Source organism: Equus quagga, chromosome 8 (assembly GCF_021613505.1).
Source record: "Equus quagga isolate Etosha38 chromosome 8, UCLA_HA_Equagga_1.0, whole genome shotgun sequence".
NCBI lineage: Eukaryota > Metazoa > Chordata > Mammalia > Perissodactyla > Equidae > Equus > Equus quagga.
Genome location: NC_060274.1, coordinates 132,411,415 through 132,437,365, shown reverse-complemented (window position 1 = coordinate 132,437,365; position 25,951 = coordinate 132,411,415). Strand labels below are relative to the sequence as shown.

Here is a 25,951-nt window from a genome sequence, read left to right as displayed (position 1 = left end):
CCATTTGTTGAAAAGACTTTCTTTTCTCCATCGTATGCCCTCAGCTCCTTTGTCGAAGATTAGCTGTCCATAGATGTGTGGTTTTATTTCTGGGGTTTCAATTCTATTCCATTGATCTGTGCACCTGTTTCTGTACCAGTATCATGCTGTTTTGATTACTGTAGCTTCATAGTATGTTTTGAAGTCAGGGATTGTGATGTCTCCAGCTTTGTTCTTTTTTCTCAGGATTGCTTTAGCAATTCGGGGTCTTTTGTTGCCCCATATGAATTGTAGGATTCTTTGTTCAATTTCTGTAAAGAATGTCATTGGGATTCTGATTGGGATAGCATTGAATCTGTAGATTGCTTTAGGTAGTGTGGACATTTTAACTATGTTTATTCTTCCAATCCATGTACATTTGGAATATCTTTCCATCTCTTTATGTCATCATCCATTTCTTTCAGAAAAGCCTTGTAATTTTCATTGTATAAGTCTTTCACTTCCTTAGTTAAATTCACCCTGAGGTATTTTATTCTTTTTGTTGCGATTGTGAATGGTATTGTGTTCTTAAGTTCTTTTTCTGTTAGTTCGTTATTAGAGTATAGAAATGCTACTGATTTATGTAAATTGATTTTATACCTGCAACTTTGCTGTAGTTGCTGATTACTTCTAAAAGTTTTCCAATGGATTCTTTGGGGTTTTCTATATATAAGATCATGTCGTCTGCAAACAGCGAGAGTTTCACTTCTTCCCTCCCTATTTGGATTCCTTTTATTCCTTCTTCTTGCCTAATTGCTCTGGCCAGGACCTCCAGTACTGTGTTAAATAAGAGTGGTGATAGAGGGCATCCTTGTCTCGTTCCTGTTTTCAGGGGGATGGCACTCAGTTTTTGCCCATTGAGTATGATGTGGGCTGTGGGTTTGTCATATATGGCCTTTATGATGTTGAGGTAGTTCCCTTCTATGCCCATTTTGTTCAGAGTTTTTATCATAAATGGCTGTTGGGTCTTGTCAAATGCTTTCTCTGCATCTATTGAGATGATCGTGTGGTTTTTATTCCTCAGTTTGTTGATGTTGGTGTATCACGTTGATTGATTTGCGGATGTTGAACCATCCCTGTGTCCCTGGTATGAATCCCACTTGATCATGATGTATGATCCTTTTGATGAATTGCTGAATTTGAGTTGCTGTAATTTTGTGGACAATTTTTGCATCTATGTTCATCAGCGATATTGGCCTGTAGTTCTTTTTTGTGCTGTCCTTGTCAGGCTTTGGTATCAGCATGATATTGGCCTCGTAGAATACGTTAGGAAGTGTTTCATCCTCCCTAATTTTTTGGAATAGCTTGAAAAGGATAGGTGTTACATCCTCTCTGAAAGTTTGGTAGAATTCCCCAGGAAAGCCATCTGGTCCTGGGGTTTTATTCTTTGGGATGCTTTTTATTGCTGTTTCAATCTCTTTCCTTGTGATTGGTCTGTTTAAATTGTCTGCTTCTTCTTGACTAAGCTTTGGGAGATTGTAGGAGTCAAAGAATTTATCCATTTCCTCTAGGTTATCCATTTTGTTGGCATATAGTTTTTTGTAGTATTCTCTTATAATCTCTTGTATTTCTGCAGAGTCTGTTGTTATTTCTCCTCTTTCAATTCTGATTTTGTTTATTTGAGCTTTCTCTCTTTTTTTCTTTGTAAGTCTGGCTAGGAATTTGTCAATTTTATTTATCTTCTCAAAGAACCAGCTCTTTGTTTCATTGATCCTTTCTACTGCCTTTTTTGTTTCAATAGCATTTATTTCTGCTCTGATTTTTATTACTTCTCTCCTTCTGCTGACTTTGGGCTTTGTTCTTCTTTCTCTAATTCAGTTAGGTGTAGTTTAAGATTGCTTATTTGGGATTTTTCTTGTTTGTTAAGATGTGCCTGTTTTGTGATGAATTTTCCTCTTAATACATCTTTTGCTGCATCCCATGTGAGTTGGTATGGCATGTTATCATTTTCATTTGCCTCCAGGTATTTTTTGATTTCTTCTTTAATTTCTTCAATGATCCATTGCTTGTTCAATAGTGTATTATTTAGTCTCCAAATCCTTGTGCATTTCTCAGCTTTTTTCTTGTAATTAATTTCTAGCTTTACAGCATTATGATTGGAGAAGATGCTTGTTATTATTTCAATTTTTTTAAATTTGTAGAGGCTTGCCTTGTTTCCCAGCATATGGTCTATCCTTGTGAATGTTCCATGCGCGCTTGAGAAGAAAGTGTATTCTGCTGTTTTTGGATGAAGTGTTCTATATATGTCTATTAAGTCCAACTGTTTTAGCTTTTTGTTTAGCTCCACTGTTTCTTTGTTGATTTTCTGTCTGGATGATCTGTCCAATGATGTTAGTGGGGTGTTGAGGTCCCCTACTATTATTGCGTTATTTTTAATATCTTCTTTTAGTTTTGTTAATAGTTGCTTTATGAACTTTGGTGCTCCTGTCTTGGCCGCATAGATATTTATAAGCATTATTTCTTCTTGATGAAGTATCCATTTGATCATTATATATTGACCCTCTGTGTCTCTCTATACCTGCCTTATCTTGAAGTCTGTTTTGTCTGATATAAGTATTGAGACACCTGCTTTCTTTTGTTTGCTATTAGCTTGGAGTATTGTCTTCCACCTCTTCACTCTGAGCCTGTGTTTGTCCTTGGAGCTGAGGTTTGTTTCCCGGAGGCAACAAATTGTTGGATCTTGCTCTTTAATCCATTTTGCCACTCTGTGTCTTTTTATTGGAGAGTTCAGTCCGTTTACATTGAGGGTGAGTGTTGATGCATGAGGGCTTAATGCTGTCATTCTGTTGCTCGTTATCCAGTTTTCCTGGGTTACCTTTGTTTCTCGTCCTGTGTCTTTTAGCCTGTCCATTGACTTCTGCAATTTCTTATGCTGGGTTTCTTAGATTTTTCCTTATTTATGTTTTGTGTCTCTGTTCTGTTTTTTAGTTTAGTGGCTACCCTGAGGTTTGTATTCAGAATCTCGTGTATAACATAGTCCATTTTCTGGTGGTCTCTTACTTACTTAGCCTAGACTGTTTCAGTCCCTTTCCTCCTCCCCTCCTAAATTAGTATTTCCATGTCTTATTCCAACTTGTGCTGTCAGTTTGTGGTTTGAGTGATGATTGTCTTTGCTTTGGTGATTTCCTTCCCTTTATCCTAATGCTGTAGTTGCATATTTGCTCTCCTATTCCTATTCTATCTATTTGTCTCCCTACTCTGTGTTTTGTGACCACTCGTTCCCTTTTTTTCTTATTTCAGGTATAAGAACCTTCTTGAGGATTTCTTGTAGTGGAGGTCTTATAACTATGAAGTCCCTTCCTTTTGTTTGTCTGGAAAAGATTTAATTTCTCCCTCATATCTGAAGGATATTTTTGCTGGATAGAGTATTCCTGGCTGATGATTTTTATCCTTTAAAGTTTTGAATACGTCATTCCAATCTCTCCTAGCTTGTAAGGTTTCTGTAGAGAAATCCGCTGAAAGTCTGATAGGGGTTCCTTTGTACGTTATTTTCTTCTGCCTTGCTGCCCTGAGTATTCTTTCTTTGTCGTTCATTTTTGCCATTTTTACTACTATGTGCCTTGCAGTAGGTGTTTTTACATTGACAAATCTAGGAGATCTGAAATCTTCCTCCACACACCTTTCTCTCCCAATCCCTAGATTTGGGAAGTTCTCTTCTGTTATTTCATTGAGCACCCTTTCTGCTCCATTTTCCTTTTTGACGCACTCAGGAATTCCAATGATTCTTAAGTTGCATTTTCTCATTGAGTCAGCTATTTCTCGGAGATTTTTTTCAGTTTTTTAAATTCTTAGTTGTCTTTCTTCCTCTGTCTGGAGCCATTCATCGTGTCTATCTTTGATTATGCTAATTTTCTCCTCTATGGTGTCTACACGGGCATTCAGGGAGTCCGTATTCTGTTTTATCTGATCCATTGTGATTTTCATCTCTAGTATTTCTGATTGGTTCTTTTTTGTAGTTTCAATCTCTTGTGAAGTAACTCCAGAACTCATTGAGTTGTCTCCCCATATTTCCCTTTACCTCATTGAGTGTTTTGATGATAGCTATTCTGAACTCATCTTCACTTAGTTTACTTATTTCCATGCCCTCAGGACCTACTTCTGTGTTTTCATTGTTTTCGTTGTGGACTGGAGCTTTTATAAATTGCTGGATGGTAGAGGAGCGGTTTTTGCTCATGATGCTGTTATTCACTTGCAGTTACAGCCTGTCACCAGTAGATGGGGGTCGAGAGCCATGCTTTCTGGGCCTGCCACTTTCAGCTGTGATGGTGGTGAGCGCGGTTTGGGGGAGGAGGGGCACTTTCTCTTGCGCACTGACCTGGATTCGGATAAGCTCTTGCTGTCTCTTCTCCCAGGGCCCTGGCTTGCTGGGGCTCCCCCACACGAAACCTTTCCCCTGTTAGAAGGTTTCGCTGCACAGGTGGTGGGAGTCCTGGACGATCCCTGGATGTGTGGCCCCTTCCCCTGCTCTTTCACACACCCTCAGCAGCGATCCCAGTCTCTAGGGGAGGGAGCGAAGTTCTCTCTTACCCCTTCCAGCTCCTCCGAGGGCGGCTCCAGCCTCTCCGCCCTCCGTTGTGTGGCTGGTGTGGGTCTCTGATGATTTCAGTTATTAGGACCTTTTTTTTTTTTTGGTTGGAAAGTAATTGTTCTTTTTGGTTGTAATCTGGAGGGGAGAGAGTCCCGGGTGAGCTCAGACCACCATGTTGCTGACGTCACTCCCCTTTGCCTTCTTTTAGATTAAAGAAATTAGTTTTTACAAGATTCTAATCTGTTTGCAAAGATTTTACAAAATTGTGTTGACTCTGGCAGTGTCATCGACCTTTTGAGAGGTAATCTCCCCTGGAAACTGTCTCTTTATTTTACTTAATTTTAGCAGATAAATTTGGGTTTTTCTTTAGTTTCTTACCTCTTTCTGAAGCAGTGCTTACTGTATCTTATTGATCTGTTTTCTAAACTGAGGTGCTTTGCATACTTTCTCCAGGTCCATTTCCTATGTAAGGTGATTCCATTCTAAGTTCAAAGAGGTCATACCTCTTCATCACCCAGATAATAATCTTTTTCTTTTTCTTTTTGAGGAAGATTAGCCCTGAGTTAACATCTGTCATCAATCCTCCTCTTTTTTGCTGAGGAAGAGTGGCCCTGAGCTAACATCCATGCCCATCTTCCTCCACTTTATATGTGGGATGCCTGCCACAGCATGGCTTACCAAGTGGTGCGTAGGTTCGAACCTGGGATCCAAACTGGCGAATCTCGGGCCACCAAAGCAGAACATGTGAGCTTAACTGCTGCGCCACCAGGCTGGCCCTCTAGATAATGCTCTTTTAGTGAGGAACATTATTTCTGTGCTTTTTCATATGATGAATTTTAAAAATATACATGTGTATAGTTTATATAGTGCATATCTTATCACGTGTATAGGAAAGAGTCACGCAGCATGGCTCCTATGGGAGGGTCTGCCGTCTGAATGGGAGGCACTCATATACACAGACCTAGAGGTTAGTCAGTGTGGTGCAGCCTGAGGGGCCAGGGATGAGAACTCAGGTGGGTGCTCATGAAGCTTACTGGGGGCCAAGACCATGCTTTCTGCTTTTAAAACCTAACTCACAAGCAAGCTTGGATAGAAACAAAGATGAAAATTCAGGATCTCCAAGATGGAACGTAGGATTATGCTCACACATGGAAGACATTTTACTGAATTAATGCAACACAGGAAAGGAGGTGATTTGGAAGAAAAAGACAACCAATAAACCGTAGAGTATCGGGAATTTAACAGAGTTGGCCTGAGGTTCTTCAGTCGTACTGTGCAAGCTCCTGGGCTGTCCCTCTCAGGCTGTAATAGTGGAGCTGGTGTGGTGGTCAACATTATGTAAGCAAACAGGGCATGCTCTCTAACCGGGGCTCAGGGACCACCCTGTCCGTGTGTGGTGAGTGCAGTGCCAGGGGCTGATCAGGCACGCTGTTAACTGTTCTCGAAGGCATTGGTGTTCTGTTTCAACAGAGCAACATTGATTGGTTGATGTTAAAGTTTATATTAGTTTGACCAACCTGGTATTGGCTTACCGGTGACACTCGCTTACATTACCATGATACATGTGTTAAGTGAAAAATGTATATTAATTTCAACTAAATTGTGTAATTAGTTAACTGATTTTTGCATTTTTTTTTCTAGTGAAGGGATTCTTTTATGTTTCACTACTTCTTGGCATTCTGAAAGAGGTAACTGGAAGTTCCTTGATGCAGAAAACAGATTCAGACAAAGAAGTTGCAACCCTGTTTGATACGGTCCAGAAAGTATTTCAGAAGATGCTGGAATGCATGGCATGGAGCTTCAGGAAGCAACCGGAAGAAGGCCTGCGGGTACTCGCACCTTCATAGGACGGGGTCGTTAGACATTAGATGGGCAGTGCTCCCTGAGGGACTAGGGTGTGTGGGATGTGTCCACTCACCTGCAGGCCCAGCCAACGCTTGCTTGTGCCATTGGCCTGTTGAGTGAGGTGCAGCGCAGTGCAGGAGAAAATTGCCGCATGCCGTTCTTCAGGCGGCGTGTGCAGCCTTCTGCATTGCGTGGCGCACTCAGAGAGAAGGGGTTACCTGCATGGGGCATGCGGCCAGGAAGGGTCGAGAGCCCACTTTCCACTGTCAGCCGTGGGGCAGGTGTTCACAAGTTCACGTAAACAGCCAGCGGTGAGAGAGCTTCTCCTCCTAGTAGGAGAGGAAGCAGAGAATGAATTGCATTGTCTTGTGAGTGCTCAATTGTTATTCCACAGAATTTTCCAAATAAAATATACTTTTTTTAAGATTTTTTTTTTTTTCCTTTTTCTCCCCAAAGCCCCCTGGTACATAGTTGTATATTCTTAGTTGTGGGTCCTTCTAGTTGTGGTATGTGGGATGCCACCTCAGCATGGCTTGATGAACAGTGCCATGACTGCACGCAGGATTCAAACCAGCGAAACCCTGGGCCACTGTAGCGGAACGTGCGAACTTAACCACTTGGCCACGGGGCCGGCCCCTAAAATGTACTTTTGAGAAGGCTAAGTTTTTTTTTTTTTAAGGAAGATTAGCCCTGAGCTAACTGCTGCCAATCCTCCTCTTTTTTGCTGAGGAAGACTGGTCCTGAGCTAACATCTGTACCCATCTTCCTCTACTTTATATTTGGGACGCCTGCCACAGCATGGCTTGATGAGCGGTGCCCTGTCCACACCTGGGATCTGAACCAGGGGACCCCTGGCCACCGAAGCAGAATGTGCGAACTTAACCACTGTCCCACCAGGCCAGCCCCAAGAATGCTAATTTTGATTATTTGTAAATGACAAAGACTTTGCCCAGATGAGATGTTATTTTCTGTTGCAGGTTGCCCTCCCATCACGTGTTAACCTCCTGCTGTTTGGAAGGTTAGGGCAAGGACCCGCAAGGGCCTGTGGTTCCTTTGCTGATTGAAAGCTGACATGAAGTGGGGTATTGAGTAACCAAGTCATGTAAAAAGAGTTGACACGTGTGCCAGACTTGCTTTACTCATAAAATCATATTGTCATCAGAGAGGACCATTCTTTCTAAGTAGTAGTTTAAAAACATGAATGAGCTATTCTTTTTTAGTGAAGATGTTTTTAAATGCTTAAATGGGAGAGTGTGTATGAAATACTGAAGACTTTCAGTTTTATTCTGTCCTTCGCTGATAGAGATAATTGAAGTTTGTTGGCTGTATTTTCTGTAGTCTAGTTTACATTTGAGTTAATATGAAATGTTTCAGTTTTTGGATGAGTTGGTTCAAGCGTCTGTAATTTGTTTATGTAATGTAATTTGTGCCAAAATCTTTTATTTTCTCACCATTGGCTATGTAACTTCATTCAGAACACATGGCCTCATAGTTGATGTCTTCTCTTAATGTCAGTGATATTTCTTTATCTTTATCTTTATTTCTTTTTTCTTTATTAATATTACTGATACTTCTATTCTTAGGGATTTTCCTTTGCTTTTAAGAAAGAATGTTGGAAAGATAATTCCCAGTGGGCTTCAGTCCTCTTTGTTCTCTTCTACCCACGGTGTTTAAGAGATTTGAGTCGCCAACAGAAAAGAAGGGAGTGGACACTGATAATGGACAAATAAGATTAGTGACTCCTGAGGGAGGGCAGTAGGAATACTCATTCTTAAAGTGCTCTTTTTTTTTGTGTATACAACCACTAAAAACGACTGATGTTTTTTCTTGTAGCTCCTTTATTCTGTTCAGACGCCTCTTCATGAGTTTATAACCACCGTTCAGTCTTGGCACGTGGGCTCGCCTGTTCACCGGGGTGTGCTTTCAACTCTGATTGCTGCCTCTGTGGTGGAGATAAGTCACCGACTACGAAAGGTGAATCTACTGATCCTGAAACTACTGTGTCTCTTTTGATTGTATAAGATGCTGTTTTCTACTAGTGGCACATTTTTATGTTTTTTCAGTATTTTTTTAAGAACTCAAAGTGATCTTTATGAGTGATCTGCCTCCTGGAGGCTGGACTTCACACATTCACAGCTAGTTTGCGTTTTAGAGTCATGTAATTGGGAAAATACATTAAGGGTGTTATTCTTGTTTTGTGTGTGTGAGAGGAAGATTGTCGCTGACCTAACGTTTGTGCCAATCGTCCTCTATTTTATGTGGGATGCCACCACAGGGTGGCTCAATGAGTGCTGCTAGGTCCACGCCCGGGTTCTTAACCTGTGAACCTCCGGCCACCAAAGTGGGGCGCACAACTTAACCACTACACCACAGGCCAGCCTCTAGGATGTTGTCCTTCTTGATTAAAGCCAAACTAGTTCTCCTGTTGTGAATGTTTCTTTTTGCTATCTTTTAGAGGTTTAAGTGAGTTGATACATTTCTTAAGATTCCTCTCTCCTGACAAGGTGAAAGCACTTGTGGTCAGTGGTGAGCAGGATGAAGACTACCTGGGATTGCATTTGGGGATACAGTCAATTACGCCGTATAGTGACATTTTGGTCAGTGACTGCCACATATACGACAGTGGTCCCATAAGATTAGTACCATAGAGCCTAGCTGTGTAGTAGGTTATACCATCTAGGTTTGTGTAAGGACATGCTATGATATTTGCACGAGATGACATCGCCTAATGATGCATTTCTCAGAATGTGTCCCTGTCATTAAGGACGCATGGCTGTATTCATGTCTCTTTGACTACCTTCTACAGCATAACTCTTTGTTTTCATTTCTAAGCATGGGAATTTAAATTTCTGCTATGAATTTAAACAGATAATTTATTTATCCCTGCTCTATAAAGGACTAGCTCTTTCCCTACCAGTAGCCTACTTTATTTGGTTAAAGATCGACACAGTCATGAGGATAATTCAAGTCAAAACAAAAAGTGCTGTTTCCCCATATGGAATCCTCATGGTATTGAGTGAGGGTGTGGAATAGTGACTTAAGAAGATAGTAAAAGTAATGATGGGTTTTCTCAGAATGAAAAGATGGCATCTGACCTGGAATATCATTGAATTATACAAATGTGTATATATATATAAGTTATATAAATTTTCTATTATAAGATCATGAATATAAAAAAAGTTAACTAAATTCTAAAACATTAATAGAATTTAGTTTTGGAAAGTAATCACTAGATTATACATAGAATAAGAACTAGAACTTATTTACTCCAGTGAGCTGCACGGCTAAGAACTATAAATAAATCAGTTAATGTCCTGTGGTCAAACCTGGCCTGGTATCAGTTTGTAAATGAAGTTCTGTTGGAGCACAGCCACACTGTTCATTTACGTGTTTTCTGTAGTTGCTTTGTGTTACAACAGCACAGCCAACTCTTTGTGACAGACCGTTTTGCCCATAAAGCTGAATATATTTACTATTTTATTTAAATTTTTACTACTTTACAGAAAAAATTTGCTTGCCTCTGTTCTATATCCTTGCTTATTTTCTTTGTCTGCTTGTTCCATCAATAAAAAGTTAGCTCCGTGGAGGGTTTGTCTCTTTTGGTTAGGTCTGTCGATTTTCTTTCTGTGTGTCTGGGAGCTTTGTCACTAGGTGCGTGCGCACTGAAGATTGTCGTCTTGTTGGTGCCCCGCCCATCTTGTTCTTTTGAGAGGTCTCTTGGTCTCTCCAAAGGCTTCCATCATGCTGTCCTTTCTCTGGGGTGTGTCGTGTCTGCGTAGTGTATCTTTTTTTACCTTTTTGCTTTTAACCTGTGTTTCTTATAAACACCACATAGGTGAGTCTTTCTTTTTGTCCAGTCCTATAATCTCTGCCTTCTAGCTGAGGTGCCTAATCCATTTGATTTTCATGAAATTATTGGTATCTTTGGGTTTGAGTTGACCATTTGGACGTTTGTTTTCTCTTAGTCCCTGACTTTTCTTCCTTTCCTGCCTTTTTGATGAATCCAGTGTTTGTACTGTTCTATTACATCTTCTCTGTTGACTGTATGTTATCTGTTGTGTAATTTACTTAGTGGTTTCTCTAGGGATGTTAGCGTGTGTTTCACTCACCACAGGCTCCCTGCAGAAATGCTGCTGTGCCCGTGCATCGTAAGACTCCTAGAACAATGTTCTTTCCATTAGCGTCTCCTACCCCTTATGCTCCTGTCATAGACTTTGCTTCTGCATATGCCAAAAATCTCAAGATACATTTTTATTTTAACTAGTCAATAATCATCTGTCTTGTTGTGTCAGAAAAGCATTTACAACATTTAAGATGTAAAGCATTTTAATGAGAAACAGTGCTATATCATAAATAATGATGGTTGACTTTAATATCCAAATTGGTGTTATGACTCTGGCAGAGGAAATACAGGAACGTTTAAGTGCTGGCTATAGTCATGCCTGAGTGAAATTTCCCAAGATAGCCAAGAAATAGGCAAAGATAGTGGTGGAAGGATATGAGGGTGTGGTGGGCATATTCACACCTCAGCCATTACAGTGGGGAAAAAAGCCCCTTCCTGGAGCAGGAGTTCTGGACTTAGACTTCACGGAGCCACTTGCACGTGGAGCTCGTTCACTAAGAACAGACGACTTTAAACTCACGAGGTTGGGGCCAACCTTGTGGCCAAGTGGTTAAGTTCATGCGCTCCTCTTCTGTGGCCCAGGGTTTCGCTGGTTTGGATCCTGGGTGCGGACTTGGCACTGCTCATCAGGCCATGTTGAGGCAGCATCCCACATAGCACAGCCAGAGGCACTCACACCCAGAATGTACAAGTACATACTAGGGGGCTTTGGGGAGAAGAAGAAGAAAAGAAGAAGAAGAAGATTGGCGACAGATGTTAGCACAGGTGCCAATCTTTAAAAAAAAAAAAAAAAACTCGTGAGGTTGATAATAAAGGGCATAGATCAAGTCAGACCCCTTTGTGGATCCAGACCAGCGGTACTGCACTATGGGCAATTCTGCTTCTCCAGAGGACATCGGCAACGTCTGGGAACATTACTGGTTCTCACTTCTGGGATCTGATGGATGGAGGTGAGGGGTGCTTCTCAACACCGCACAGTGCACAGGACACCCCACAACGAGGAGTATCCAGTGTAAAATGTCAGTAATGCTGAGACTGAGAATACGAGATCTGGACTAATAAGAATAACTAGTTAAATTTGCTTAGTATAAAAACATTATTTACAGACGATGGTATCAAGTTAAGGCTATTTGACAAAAGGCTTGTTGAGTGACAGGTCTTTCTTTTTTCTTCTGTCTAACTGAATAAGACACCCCAGTGTATAATAATAGATAAGTCATAATTATTATAGACATTTCACCAGTCAATAAAATTAACTTTCGAGTTTCTGGGAAGCCCTGCTCAAGTGTTGAAGAAAACACAAAGCAGTGTAAAATAAGTAATTAGCCCATTCTCATCCTTGATTTGCCTTTGTTTTCAGGTTTCTGATATAGAAGAGCTAACCCCATCAGAGTGTCTTTCAGACCTGCCACCATTTTCAAGGTGTTTAATAGGAATAATAATAAAATCTCCGAATGTGGTCAGGTAATCATTTTCTCTTTACTGTCCTGGTACTCTTATTGTGGATGTAAGCTCTCAGTAGCTTTTGCTCTATTCCTTTTACTCTCTCAATTTTTCAAAGGTGCATTTTTTTCTATGAGAAAAACATTCCATAGAATTTTCTCTCATTTTATCAATGATTAAAAGTGTTTGCATTATACAAAGAGAAATTCTAACTTTCTATAAAATACATTCACCCAAATAGTGTCTGGTTATGCTTATCATACTAAGATTCCGTTAGAGGGAGACGTGTCAAATGTCAACGTGGAGCAGAATACTCCTTACTACGTATACTTTCCAAACACTTGACTAGTTTCATTCAGCGCACAGCTGTCACTCATTTCTCTTGTCCGTGTGTCACTTGAGTAAAATTCTAGAGTTTGTTGGGCGTGTGAAGGACTGATGGGTCACAGAAGGAATAGTGCTGCAGACATCCAATACCTGTGGAACGTCAATGGCAGACGTGCTCAGTGAAAGCTCTGAAAAGCAGCTGTGCATTCTCTTTCAATAACATAGTAAATCTTTTTTGTGTGCCTCGTGGGTATAAAGATTAGCTTTTTTCAGTTGCCAGAGCGCCCTGTTATCTTTCTAGCAACATCTGATTTTTTATGTTTCACCTTTAAGATTTGCAGACTCACAGTGAAAGGATGGGAAGAGTTTGTTTAGCCAACTTTCCATGTTACCTGAAAACTAGAATTTGTGGTGGCTGATGAATCTTTGCTATGTTTGTTTTTCTATAAAGTATTAGGATATACACTGTAGAGTAATTTCAGGTGTTTACTATTTCTGCAGGTCATTTTTAGATGAATTAAAGACATGTGTTACTTCGGATGACATTGAAGGCATTGTGTGTCTCACAGCTGTCACGTATATCATTTTGGTGATTAATAAAGGTTGGTTAAATTTCCTCTCATATTGTCTGGGATATTGCTGGATGTGTCTCGCCCAGAACTTTCATGGAATGTTTGGGACCTGAGCTCCTATGTTTGACAAGTCCCCTGCCAGTCAGACTCTCCCAGTCTTTCCACACTGTGCTCTCCCAGGCTCTGAACACATGCTGTCTGGCTGGCTTCCTCTCCCTAGCTGACCCTGTGCCCTTGTGTACCAGCTGGCTCACGCTTCTTAATCAGTTCGTGTCCACCTTTCCCCCTTCCCCATTGGACCCATTACACATCCCTCTCTGCCTCAGAATTGAATTTCTGGTGATTTGTCATGTATTAGTTATGTTTAAAAATCTGAATTTATTTTTGCTAATGATATGTTTTCTTGTTAATATTTAGTATGTCTGCTGTTTTGCATTAGTCTTACCCTTGCCTATTCTGATATCCCAGCTAGGTGAAAAAGTCCTGGAAAATAATAGGGGAAATGTGTAAAATGCTTAAAAATATAGTAACGTCCTTTCAGGTGGACTACTGTTAATTTCTATTTTGTTTAGTTTTACTAATGTGGAAATTACTTTCTGATGTAACATATGATACATAGAGAGTGCTCCTGTTGAAACAAGCTCTCCTCATAAGGCTGTGTGTGCGTAGTATGTCTGTAGATTTATATGGCTACTTTGTAGCCAGTTTGACCCAGGCTTGGCATCAGAAGAGGCTTCCACTCTGTTCACTCAGAAAAGAGTGTCCCCTGAGTTGAGATCTGGAGAATGAGGGACATTCTCCACATGGAGGGTGTGAGCTGTCTCTGAGTTGAGATCTGGAGGATTAGAGGACGTTCTCCACATGAAGGATGTGAGGATGGAGGTTGGGGTGCTGATGAGGACCTAGAACTTAATAGGTACTTAAATATTTGCCAAACAGATGATGACTCTGAAATGTAGTTGTCATTTCTGATGGAGGCACAGGTGGGCGTCTGATGCATGGACAGAGCTCATGGGATCCTGTCCATTAGAACTCCACCTCAAGCCTGATGAGTTGCTCTCATAAGCATTCGTTTGATCTTCCCACATCCCTGTAAAGGGATGATTACTATCCCACAGGTCGCTAGGGGGGTTAACTCAAAGGGAAGGGAGGGGAGGCTCAGTCCTTTGAAACTGCCCACATTGATAGCAGTGTGTGTTTGCTTTTGTGTGGTGGTAATAAATCTTTTTTCTATCTTTAATACAATTTTCTCATAGGTAAACATAAGAGTTCAAAAGTGAAGGATGTTGCAGCCACTGTTCACAGAAAACTGAAGACGTTTATGGAAATTACTTTGGAAGAGGATAGCATAGAAAGGTAAAGCATAGATACACTCCAGGTCTGAAGATCTGGAAACTTAGGTATACTTGAGGTCATGTTTTCGTTGCTGCTCCTACAGCCAGGGGATTGTGAGTACAGAAACGTTTCTGTTGGCAGAACTCCTGGAGCATATGTTTAATTTACTTTCCTAATTCTGTCTGCAAAGCAAAACTATCATTTGCAAAATTCTGGACTACAAAAGTAACAGCATACAAACTTATATGGCTTTAAAAGTAGATAGGTTAGTGGCTGGCCCCATGGCCGAGTGGTTGGGTTCGCGCGCTCCGCTGCAGGTGGCCCAGTGTTTCGTTGGTTCAAATCCTGGGCACGGACATGGCACTGCTCATCAAGCCACGCTGAGGCAGCATCCCACATGCCACAACTAGAAGGACCCACAATGAAGACTATGCAACTGTGTACCTGGGGGCTTTGGGGAGAAAAAGGAAAAAAATAAAATGTTTAAAAAAAAAAGTAGACAGGTTATCTTTGGTGGTTCCCTGGGCATTCCTAAGAGAAATTACCCAGTCCACAAGTGTCCACACTGGGGATGGGAAGGTCCTACAGAGACTGAAGAAACATGTATCATTTCTTCCTTTCTGGGCCATTGCTGCCACAGGGACTGCTGCTCAGGAATGTGTTCTTTGGGCTGCTTTCTAACCGAGTGTTTTTGCTGTTATATACTGTTTTTGACAGGCTGTACAGTTTTTTTTCCTGCTTTTTCTCCCCAAATTCCCCTAGTACATAGTTGTATATTTTAGTTGTGGGTCCTTCTAGTTGTCACATGTGGGACACCGCCTCAGCATGGCCTGATGAGCGGTGCCATGTCTGTGCCCAGGATCTGAACTGGCGAAACCCCGGGCTGTCGAAGCAGAGCACACGAACTTAACCACTCGGCCATGGGGCTGGCCCCAGGCTGTACAATTTTATGTAGACTCTGTTATGAATTGTGTTTGACTCTCAGACCAGACACGAAAGCAGTGTTTTTTCCTGCTATTTTGTGAACGTCATAAGGTTAAGTGTTACAGAGCTCTGAACTAGGTCATCAGTGTTTTCTATGCCTGGGAAACTAGCTACTTTCCATAGCCACTCTCTCCTTTGGAGAAAGGCTTTCAAAATCCTAAATTGCTAACTTATGAATAAAGACAGTTTGTCTCTTTCTTCTCAGTCTAGTACCTTTTCTTTCCTTTTCTTGTCTTACTGCATTAGCTAGTACTTCTAGTACTTTTCACGCTGAAAAGGAGCAGTGAGAGAGGACATCCTTGCCTTGTTCCTGATCTTAGTGGGAAAGCCTCTACTTTCTCATCAATAAGTATGACATTAGTTAGTTGTAGATTTTTTGTGGCTATTCTTTATCAAGTTGATGAGTTCTCCTCTATTCCTAGTTTAGTGGGAGTTTTCATTAGGAAAGGACACTGGATTTTATCAAAAGCTTTTTCTGAATCTATTATCATCATTATGTGATTTTTCTTTTATCGTCTGTTGATGTGATGGATTACCTTAATTGATTTCCAGATGTTAAACCAGCTTTGCAAACCTTTACATAGTTAACCCCACTTGATCTTGGTGTATTATTTTTTATACATTGTTGGATTTGATTTGCTAATATTTTGTTGAGTATTTTTGCATCTGTGCTCATGAGAGGGATTGGTCTGTAGTTTTCTTGTAACATCTTTGTCTGGCTTTAGTATTAGGGAAATGCTGGCATCATAGAATAAGTTTGGAAGTATTTCCTCTTGCTTCTGTCTTATGGAAGAGATTGTAGAGAATTGGTATCACTTCCTCCTTAAATATTTGGTAGAATTTACCAGTGAAACCATCTGGATCTACTGCTTTCTGCTTTGGAAGATTATTAGTTATTGATTCAATTTTTTAATAGATATAGGCTTATTCAGGTTGTCTGTTATTTCTTTTTCCATCAGTTTTGGCAGATTGTGCCTTTCAAGGATTTGGTCCATCTCATCTAGGTTATCAAATTTGGCATAGAGTTGTTCATAATATTCCTTGATTATCCTCTCTCTCTCTCTCTCTCTTTTTTTGCTGAGGAAGATTAGCCCTGAGCTAACATCCATGCCCATCTTCCTCTACTTTATATGTGGGACACATGCCACAGCATGGCTTGATAAGTGGTGCTTAGGTCCACACCCGGGATCTGACCCAGCAAACCCCGGGCCACTGAAGTGGAATGTGTGAACTTAACTGCTGCATCACCAGGCTGGAACCCCCTTCTTGAGTATCCTTTTAATGTCCCTGGAATCTGCAGTGATGTCCCTGTTCTCATTTTTCATATTAGTAATTTACGTCTTCTCTCTTTTTTCTTAGCCTGGCTAGAGGCTTATTGATTTTATGGATCTTTTCAAAGAACTAGCTTTTGGTTTCATTGATTTTCTATGTTGATTTCCTGTTTTCAATTTTCTTGATTTCTGCTCTGGTTTTTATTCTTTCTTGTTTTTTGCCTGCTTTGGATTTAACTTGCTCTTCTTTTTCTAGTTTCCTAAGGTGAAAGCTTAGATTATTGATTTTAGATCTTTCTTCTTTTCTAATATATTCATTCAGTGCTATAAATTATCCTCGTAGCACTGCTTTTGCTGTATTCCACAAGTTTTGGTAAGTTGTGTTTTCATTTTCATTTAGTTAAAAGTCTTTTAAAATTTTTCTTGAGATTTCTTCTTTGACCCATGTATTATTTAGAAGTGTTCTGTTTAATTTCCACTTACTTGAGGATTTTCTGGTTGTTTCTACTGTTGATTTCTAGTTCAATTCTGTTGTGGTCTGAAAACAGACATTGTATGATTTCTATTCTTTTAAACTTGTTAAGGTGTGTTTTATAGCCCAGAATGTGATCTGTCTTGGGGAATGTCCTATGTGAGCTTGAAAAGAATATGTATTTTACTGTTGTTGGGTGAAGTAGTCTATCCATGTCACAGGTGTCTAGTTGATTGATGGTGTTGTTGAGTTCAACGATGTTTTTACTGATTTTCCGCCTGCTGGATCTGTCCATTTCTGATAGAGAGGTTTTGCTTTACATACTTTTTGATCCTGATATTAGGTGCATGTGAATTTAGACCTGCTATATCTTCTTGATGAATTGACCCTCGTTTTTTTTTTAAACAATGGCACCTGAGCTAACAACTGTTGCCAATCTTTTTTTTTTTTTTCCCCTCTGCTTTTTCTCCTCCAAATCCCCCCAGTACATAGTTGTATATTCTAGTTGCAGGTCCTTCTAGTTGTGGCATGTGGGACTGCTGCCTCAGCGTGGCCTGACGAGCAGTGCCATGTCCACACCCAGGATATGAACCAGTGAAACCCTGAGCCACCAAAGCAGAGTGCACGAACTTAACCACTCGGCCACAGGGCCGGCCCCTGACCCTCTTATTTTTATGAAGGATCCCTCTGTATCTCTAGCAATGCTCTTCCTCATGAAGTCCATTTTGTCAAGTGTTAAGAGAGATGCATCAGCCTCCTTTGGTGAGCATTTCCTGAGTGTTGGCAGCATTCTAGCCAGGAGGCAGCACCCACACAGTGAGTTGGACAGGGAAAGCTCAGTGTCAAGAAATCTTATCAGGGCATTAGTGTAACAGATTATTGGCTGGTGAGGGTTAAAGGGAACTCTAAAGCATAGAGGAGCCACAGACGTGAGGAGCAGCCCACACCAGGACTGAGATGTGGCTCCCAGGATGGAGAAGTCCTGAGGCCTTCTAGTGAGACTCACTGGATGTCTAGTTCCAGGGGGCAGGGATTCCTGTCCACGGGGAGGTGCTGGGGGAGCTGCCAGGACCAAAGCTGGAGCCCTCTCCCGGGTCCTGCAAGCTTCCTTGTGCTGCTCAGGTCAGAGCGGCTGGCTGAAGAGCCGCCCCAGGGAGCCTGGTGCTCTGCAGGGCTGGAACTGAGAAGAGAAAGCCTCCCCCTTCCCCTGTGCCCTCCAGCGCCCCCTGCCTCCAGTGCTGTGCTTGGCGCTGTGCCTGGATGATGGCACTAGAGCAGGGGATTCTGGTGTCCTTGGTGGTAAGTAAAGGAAATGCATTCAATTATGTACTTTAGTCTAAAAACTATCGAATATTTACCATGTGGTTTTAGTAAGGTCAGGTTTGCACTTGTGTATTTGAAGGAAGACCCCAACAGACTCTAGGTTTTATGAACTTGTTTTATTTCTAGGTGTGTGGGGACGAGGGAAGTGGTCTTCTGATTTGGAGGAAGCTGAGGAGCATTTGTATATTTCAGAAAACACATGGCGTTTAAATATTTTTACCAGACACAAATATTAAATAAGGCAATCAGAATTACAAACTATATAAATGATCAGTTGTTTTCATAAGACGTGGTAACAATCTCAGAAGTCCAAGCATTTTACAAGATTTCTTTGTTAGAAATAACGTTGCAAGGACGATGTTTTGTGTGTAGAATGGTACTGTTCTGAAGATGTAAGGAAAGAGGAACGTTTGCTCCTGGCTAGAAATTTCTTTCATTTCCACTTGCACAGAGTTTTAAGTGAGTACTTGAATTCTGTTAGTTACATTGAGAGAAAAAAGGCCTTAGAAGTTCAAAACTTACACTATGGAGAAGAAAAGGATATTAACAGAATTAAACACAGGGCATGTAATATTTTGTTTCTTCGTTTTTTCTACAACTATATGTCATCTTCTCTGCTAAGCTTATGCACAGATAGTAAAAAGAGTTCTTCCCTTTACAGAGGAAATATCCTAAAAAAGTAGATAGGTGGGGGCTGTGAAACACTGGACATAGAAAAGCCAGTGTCAAAAAAAAAATCAGTCTACAAAATTGAAACTTAAAAAAGAATCAATCTAATGGAAGATAAACAATTAGGATTTAGGACTGTTTTAAAATATGATTGCTTTAATGTTGGAGTAGCGACATTAAGGCAAGTCAACATCTTTAAGACTCGGAGAGCCCCTTGGTCCAATTAACATTTTAGACAATGGGGCATTAATTTAGAAGTGAACGTTTTCTTAACATATACACTAGTTTTCTCTCCAGCAAGGTTAGTATTTTCTTAACTGGTCTGTTGGGAGCTAAGTAAAAAATGCTTCTCATGCACTTTAATTGTCTCGCCCAGTAGAGCATACTGTAAATTGGACATATTTTCTCAGAAGCAACAGTATGCATTTGCCAATGGACTGGTGCATTTAACTGTCAAGTAGGTTATATTTATTACTTTCATAAATAATTTGAAAAGAGCAATAAATTTGTAATTAGAGATTAGAGTAGCATAAGTATTCTTAAGGTTTGTGTTATATCATTAATTTTTCCCACTACGTAAATGAATTGTAATCATATTACAAGCCAATTACTTACCAATATTAATTATGCCTATATACTGTCAATTAGATGGTGTTATGTGCAGTCTCCAACATCAAACGTTGCTATCAGACCTTGAAGGAAAGAGTGCTCCCTGAAAAGTGACCTCTTTTTTGTTATGAAGTATTGATAAATAATATCATTTTATTCTGCTGTATAGAATTTTAATACTCTTTTTTAAAAAATAATTTGAGGCTGGATGCTTGTTATAGCTCATTTTGAAGCACACTTCTATCATCATCAACACTTAGCAGACCTTGATGTGGATAATTAAAAGCTATACATAAATAAAACCACTCTTTAATAAAAACATACATTGTTTATCTTACTGATTCTCAGAAAATTGATTTTGTCTGCCTCTCCCGTGGCCATGGTTGTGTTGGATGTAAACACAACTTCCTCAGGCAGTAGGGGCTGAGGATGGATAGGGTTGTGAAGACTCATGTGTGTTGAAAGACTTTTAGAGCTCAGGTGGGCAAACATGTCACCCGTTTCAGATGTCTTGTCACACACGAGGAGAACCCTGGCCCAGGGGATTTAATTTGTCTAAGGTTTGCCACTATCCCTTCAGCTCTAAAATTCTGCATTTCCTTCATTTCGTCCTTGAATAGTTCTTACTTCTCTGGTCTACATAGTGTATTCAACCCTTTCCCCGGGCAATGGGAGAATGAATAAAGTATGGTGGAATATGGTTTTAGTATCCAAGGCCTTTAGGGGAGTCAGAAGACGGGCAGCCTGGGTTTGAACCTAAACTCGGCCTTTATCACAGTGTGGTCTTGGGCAAGTTGCTTCACCACTCTCAGCCTTGGTTACCTTGCCTGTGAAAGGAGAACATACAGCGCCCAGTGCGCCCGCACGATGCTGGGTTCAGAGGTGACGATAAATAGTTAGCGTTTAGTTAGACTAGACTTGGGTCAGTGTGAGCAGCTGATTGTTCTATAGTCAACAGGAACTGTTGTCAAGGTAACCTAACGTTTTCTCTTAAGTATTTTTAAATTCATGCTCACTGAAAGAGACAATATTTTTGAGTAATTAAAAATAAATTATAGATTCTGGAGTGTTGGTGACTTAATGTGTTCTGTGTGTGTCTCTCTTTCAACTCCTGGGGTTTGATAGAGAGCCCTTTCTTCCTTCTAGCCACCAGGGAGCTTGGGTCTGGCTGACACCTTGACCCACAGAGATCCAGAGATACAGGCCCTCATGAGAGTTCTTAAAGAGCTGAGCCGGGTAGGGTGATCTCTTTTCTGTCACTGAGGCTGAAATTGCTGGAAGAGATGAAGGCACATTGGGAGTCTCCTGTTGTTTCTTTTAGATAGAGATGCCCCACTTCCTGCTGCGATGGTGGTCTCCACAGGTCTTGTGCCTCTCATTGTCCACCATCTCTGCATCCACCTGGGATGTCTATAGGACACAGACTAACCACACACGTAGGGTGGCCCAACAGTTGGAGGAAACAATCAGAACAGCCATTAATAAAGTAACAGTGATGGGCCAGCCAGACAATTAAGAATAAAAGTCTTTAAAGAAAAAAATCAATTTTAGCCCCAGAAGGATGATCTAGAACTAAAACCCTTGAATTAAAAATGTCACCGATGCACTGGAGTGATGTCACTCTTGGGACTCAGATTCCAGAGGATCTAAAAGATCAAGTTGGAGGAACGTCTCAGAACACAGAACAGATACTAATGAAGAGAAGTCATGGGGCTAAAGACAGTCTTGGTGGAATAGACCCAAAAGAAGCAGTGATTTAACAAATGATAGGAGAGAATTTCCTGGAGCTGAAGAAATATGTAATTTAAAAAATTATTATTTTTTTCACTAAATTCTGGATGGGATTAATGGAAAAAATCACACCTAAGGAAGTCAAAAAATTCATGAATTCCAGGGATAAGGAGAAAAATCTTAAAGTTTGTCTAGATTTGTGCTGGCTACGACTGTGGCTGCTTGTCACATGTGGAAATTGAACACATGAAACATGGTGAGTCTGAACTGAGATTGGCCTAAGTATAAACTACACACCAGGTTCTGAAGATAGTATGAAAAAAAGGTAAAATATGTCAGTAATATTTTTTATTTTGCTGGGAAAGATTTACCCTCTATTGCCAATCTTCCTTTTTCTTTTTCCTCCCCAAAGCCTCAGTACATAGTTGTGTATTCTAGTTGCAGGTCCTTCTAGTTCTTCTCTGTGAGCCACTGCCACAGCGTGGCTACTGACAGTGGTGTGGTTCCGTGCCGGGAACTGAGCCCGGGCTGCCAAAGTGGAACACACCGAACTTTAACCACCAGGCCATCAGGGCTGGCTCAGTAATATTTTTATATTGATCACAAGTTGACGTGTGTTGAGTATGTTGCACTAAATAAAATTTATTAAGATGAATTTCACCTGATTATTTTAATTGCTTTTCATGTGGCTACTAGAAAGTTTAAAGTTACACATGTGCTTGTGTTGATGCTAGACAGGGCTGTTCTAGACTGTGTGATTGGTTAGTTTCCACGAGGAGCAGGACATGGGCAGACACTAGTGTCTGTAACCTTCTCTAGGCTGAAGGGTGTCAGTCGAGTTGAGACATTGTTTGGGATAAAGATTGGTATTTGTGTCTAGGCAGGAATTCAGAGGTTAGCTGGTCCACTCGCCATCTGAGGGAGCAGGGCGACCATGCCCTTGTAAATACGTCTGTTTGTCTTAGTGGTGATGTACTACCTGGTGCATGTGAGAGCTGCCCAGTGAGGGCTCTTCACATAAAGGAGGCCCCTGCAAGGGAGTTGGGGTGGGGTCCTAGAAAGGAAAGCACTGAGTGGGCTCCGCCCAAACTCTGCTCCCTCCTCCTCCTGGGGAGGAGCTGCTCTCACCTGGGACAAGTGTGCGCAGGAGGGGGCGGGACAGTGGAAGTGTCTGAAGGTTTCTGGTGGTTGAGGTGGTGGGAATAAGCGTCATTGTAACAGCACATCCTGGGGTAAGTAGTTCTCATTTATGTTGTGTTGTTATGTGGGAGGGAAACAAGCTCTTGATTATGAGTGCTGCAAAGGGAGGTGCGTGTGTCCTATTTGTGAGTCTGCCGTGTATCCAAGCAGCAGTTTAGATCCTCAGAAATGAGAGTCCTTTTGAGTAAAAATGAGTCCACCCATAGGAAACACAGCCAGGGGAGCACGTGTTATTGAACTGTAGTGTTTTATTTATGCGCAGAGTTCCTTGGGGACCCCAGTGGACTGTTGCTGGCCGTGGGGACAGTGATGACGGCCCCACTACTGATGGCTTTGTCCGTGTGCCGTGGATTGTAGTGAGATGACCAGTGATGGGGATTCTTACTCCATTTGACATATGAGAAGCAATTAGTGAAACAGTTACTGATTATTTCAACTTTCTTTTTAAGTGTATTTGGTTGCAAACCATTTTTAGATTTATTTCATGAAAATGTGCATTTGGGTAATTTTGTCACTTGTTTCTGTAGCTAATTATTTCTTTTTTTGAATTTCAGATTTCTCTATGAGTCGTCATCAAGAACTTTGGGAGCACTTTTGAATTCATAGCCAAGCCAACATCTTTGGTCATGTAAAAATAGAGAAAAAGGACTTACAGAAAAATGAAATGAGTGTATTTTTCTAGTGTTTTTAATGTTAATAACCCATATAGCAGAGAAGGGGTGGGATTTATTTGGGAGGGTCTGAGTAGAAAACTCAGAGGTTCTTAGAGTTTTGCCCAGAGCCTGCATAAATAATATATTTACTGTAAAGGACTCTAGGTATGAAGAGTGCAAAACCCTATGGTGCGAAGAAAAAAAGACACTTTTCTAGCAAACCTGGTTGTTTAAAAAGGACTTTTATATATATAACATTGCTTGCAAACTATGAGTAATAAAGCAGACAACATCCATTTGTGTACTTTATTTAAAAATATTAGTATGAGTTGTCCCCCTAGGGACAAGGGTTGAGTTCTCGGGCAATCCTGTCTTTCTGCCCGGAAGAGAAGGTGCTAAAGCAGAGGAGATGGCTGTGCTGGGCGGAGGGAGAGGTGCCACGCGCAGGGTCCTGCAGCGGTCTCCTCTTCTGGTCTAGGTGCTGCTTCACTGGATGTTGAGATGGGCCCCATGGCTGTAAACAGGAGGAATGCAGAACTGAGTCATTCAGCCTGAAGCTGAGCCACCACTATTTTATTTTTTCTTTACGAGAGCAGTTACAGTGCTGACGGAGGACTGACCCCAGGCCTCCTAGATACATCGTCTGTGACCCCATCTCTTCTGTCCCGGGTTACCAGGTGGTCTGCATGTTCTTATCCCTGTCAGCCACAAGTCCTAAGTCATGGCCAGTCAGCATCCTGTGGCCTGTTAGGCCACCTTATGACAGATGGGAAGTGAGTGCTGCTTCAATCACAAGCTCATTCTGTCCCCAGCCCCCAAGCAAAAAAGTAAGAAGTGCCAATTTTTCATTGCCTCTGTTTCTCTAAGGTACAGAAAGGGGCCACTTACTGCAGTTATGAGCATTTAGGGTAAGGTTTTACTGAGGGATAATCTGAGGAATTAGGAGGTGGGGGTTGCTTGTTTTAGGCAATTTTTGAACATATGACTTTCCAGAGATCTTTGCTAACTCAGCTGTATTCTGGATTGGTGAGTGTAATTTTTTTTCTTTTTTGCCCTTGTCCTTGTTTGATTTAGTATTAAGAATTGTCAAGCCTCATAAAATGAACTAAGGAGTGTTCTATGTTTTTATATTCCTGGAAGAATTTGTGTAAGATTAGAAATAGTTCCTTGGATTTGTTGTAACATTAACTGTAAAATTATCTGAGCTTGGTATTTTCTTTGTGGGAAGAATTTAATTAGTTTTTTACATTTAGATACGAGTTTTCGGAGTAGTCTAGTTTTCTCTTTTATCTTGTGTCAGTCTTGATGGTTGAACTAATCCAATTTGTGAAAAAGTACAATTCAGTTTTTCATGGGGCAAAATAGTTTGTGAATCTCCTCTAGGCATACACCCCAGAGAGACTCCTGTGGACGTGCATGAGGAGACTCGAGGAAGGACACTCGGCATCAGTGTTTGCCACAGCAGAGTGGAAACAGTCACATTCCCTTCAGTGGGAGAGTGGGCAAGGCAGCTGGGGCAGCCACAGCTCCCACTTCCCTGGGGATGACAGGGCGAGGTGGGCGGTCACCTCAGGAGCATGAGGTTGAGGAAAAGAGTTAAGTCAGGATAATATTTTATGATTCTGTTTATGTAAAGTTCAAAAACATGCAAAACAGAACACTGTATTGCTTACGCTCACGTGTGATAATATGTCAATGTTTAACAAGGAAAAGATAAAACAAAATCCAGACTGCTGTTTATGGGAGGGCAGGATGGGGGAGCATGCAGGATTCTTGAAAAGTAATGGTAGAAATCTGTTATTTAAACTGGAAATAGATATTTGAATGTTCATTTTACTGTTATTCTCTCTACCTTACGCATGTTATAAATATTCTCTTGTATTCAATAATTTAATCAATTCAGTGTGAGGGAAAGAGAGAAAACATATGCAACTTTGGCAAAGGATGTGTTATCAACATGGAGTGCTGGGACACATGACTTAGTACCCTGGCAAGGACCCCGGGTTGCAGTGTGAACACTCCACGAGGCCAGCTCCTAGCAGCATGGAAGAAGTGATGGCCACACAAAGTAAAGATGCCAGAATTGTTGTGCAGACCATGGAAGGGGGCTCGGAGAGGTAGGTGAGCTGGTGTGGACACTACCTAAGGCCAGAAAAGCCATGCAGGGCTGTGTTCCACAGGAGGAGCACCATCCACTGAAGCCAGAATTCTGCCCTGGGGACAGGCTACCAGCATCACCAAGGAGGGCGGGGGTGGGCTCTGCAGCTGATGGTACCGCAGGCCGTTACAGAACTGGGCTCTCTTGACAGTCATGGGATTACAGGACCCTGAACAACAGGACCAACTGGTGGCAAGTGAACATCAGATGAGTGGATGCAATGATCATAAAGACCGCACAGCAAGAGGGTTTTGTTCCTGTCCAGGAGAATCATGGAGAGGATCCTGGAATGCAGCGTTTCATAATAGATGGGCAATGAGGGCCCTGGCCAGTCTGTACCATCAAAAGAAGTCAAAGATGATGGCTGGTGGCCTCAGGGAAGTGGCCCCAGTAAGAAGTCACAATCCTTTGTCCAAGTTCCAGACCTGAGCCATGAGTAACCCAGAGGCCAGGTCCCCAAAAGGAAGGAAGTGTACCCACCTGTCTCTTCCCCAGATGGCCTGTGGCCGCAGATCCTGGGGCCCTGGGAAAAGGTGATTCCCAAACATTGTGAAGACTGGGTGTGAACTAACAAGGATACCTGTCCCCGTGAGTGTGGGGCAGTGTCTGGGCTCCAGTAAGACATGAGCCCAGCCCATTGGCCTGTGGAGTCAGAGCTGTGCAGAAGGCACCACAGAGGCCTCAGAGACA

General features: G+C 41.4%; 1 protein-coding gene across 2 annotated transcripts in view; it reads left to right on the top strand.

The window, feature by feature from the left end:
• Positions 1 to 23,399, top strand: part of NCAPG2 (non-SMC condensin II complex subunit G2) — a 71,632-nt gene extending 48,233 nt beyond the window's left edge. For both annotated transcript variants that reach the window (XM_046670594.1, XM_046670595.1), the window contains exons 23-28: positions 6,188 to 6,375; positions 8,225 to 8,365; positions 11,875 to 11,978; positions 12,786 to 12,886; positions 14,113 to 14,212; positions 23,005 to 23,399. In XM_046670594.1, coding sequence (XP_046526550.1) covers positions 6,188 to 6,375; positions 8,225 to 8,365; positions 11,875 to 11,978; positions 12,786 to 12,886; positions 14,113 to 14,212; positions 23,005 to 23,056 — 686 coding nt within the window. In that variant the 3' untranslated portion in view covers positions 23,057 to 23,399. The remainder of the gene's footprint in view (positions 1 to 6,187; positions 6,376 to 8,224; positions 8,366 to 11,874; positions 11,979 to 12,785; positions 12,887 to 14,112; positions 14,213 to 23,004) is intronic.
• The last annotated feature ends 2,552 nt before the right edge of the window (positions 23,400 to 25,951 follow it).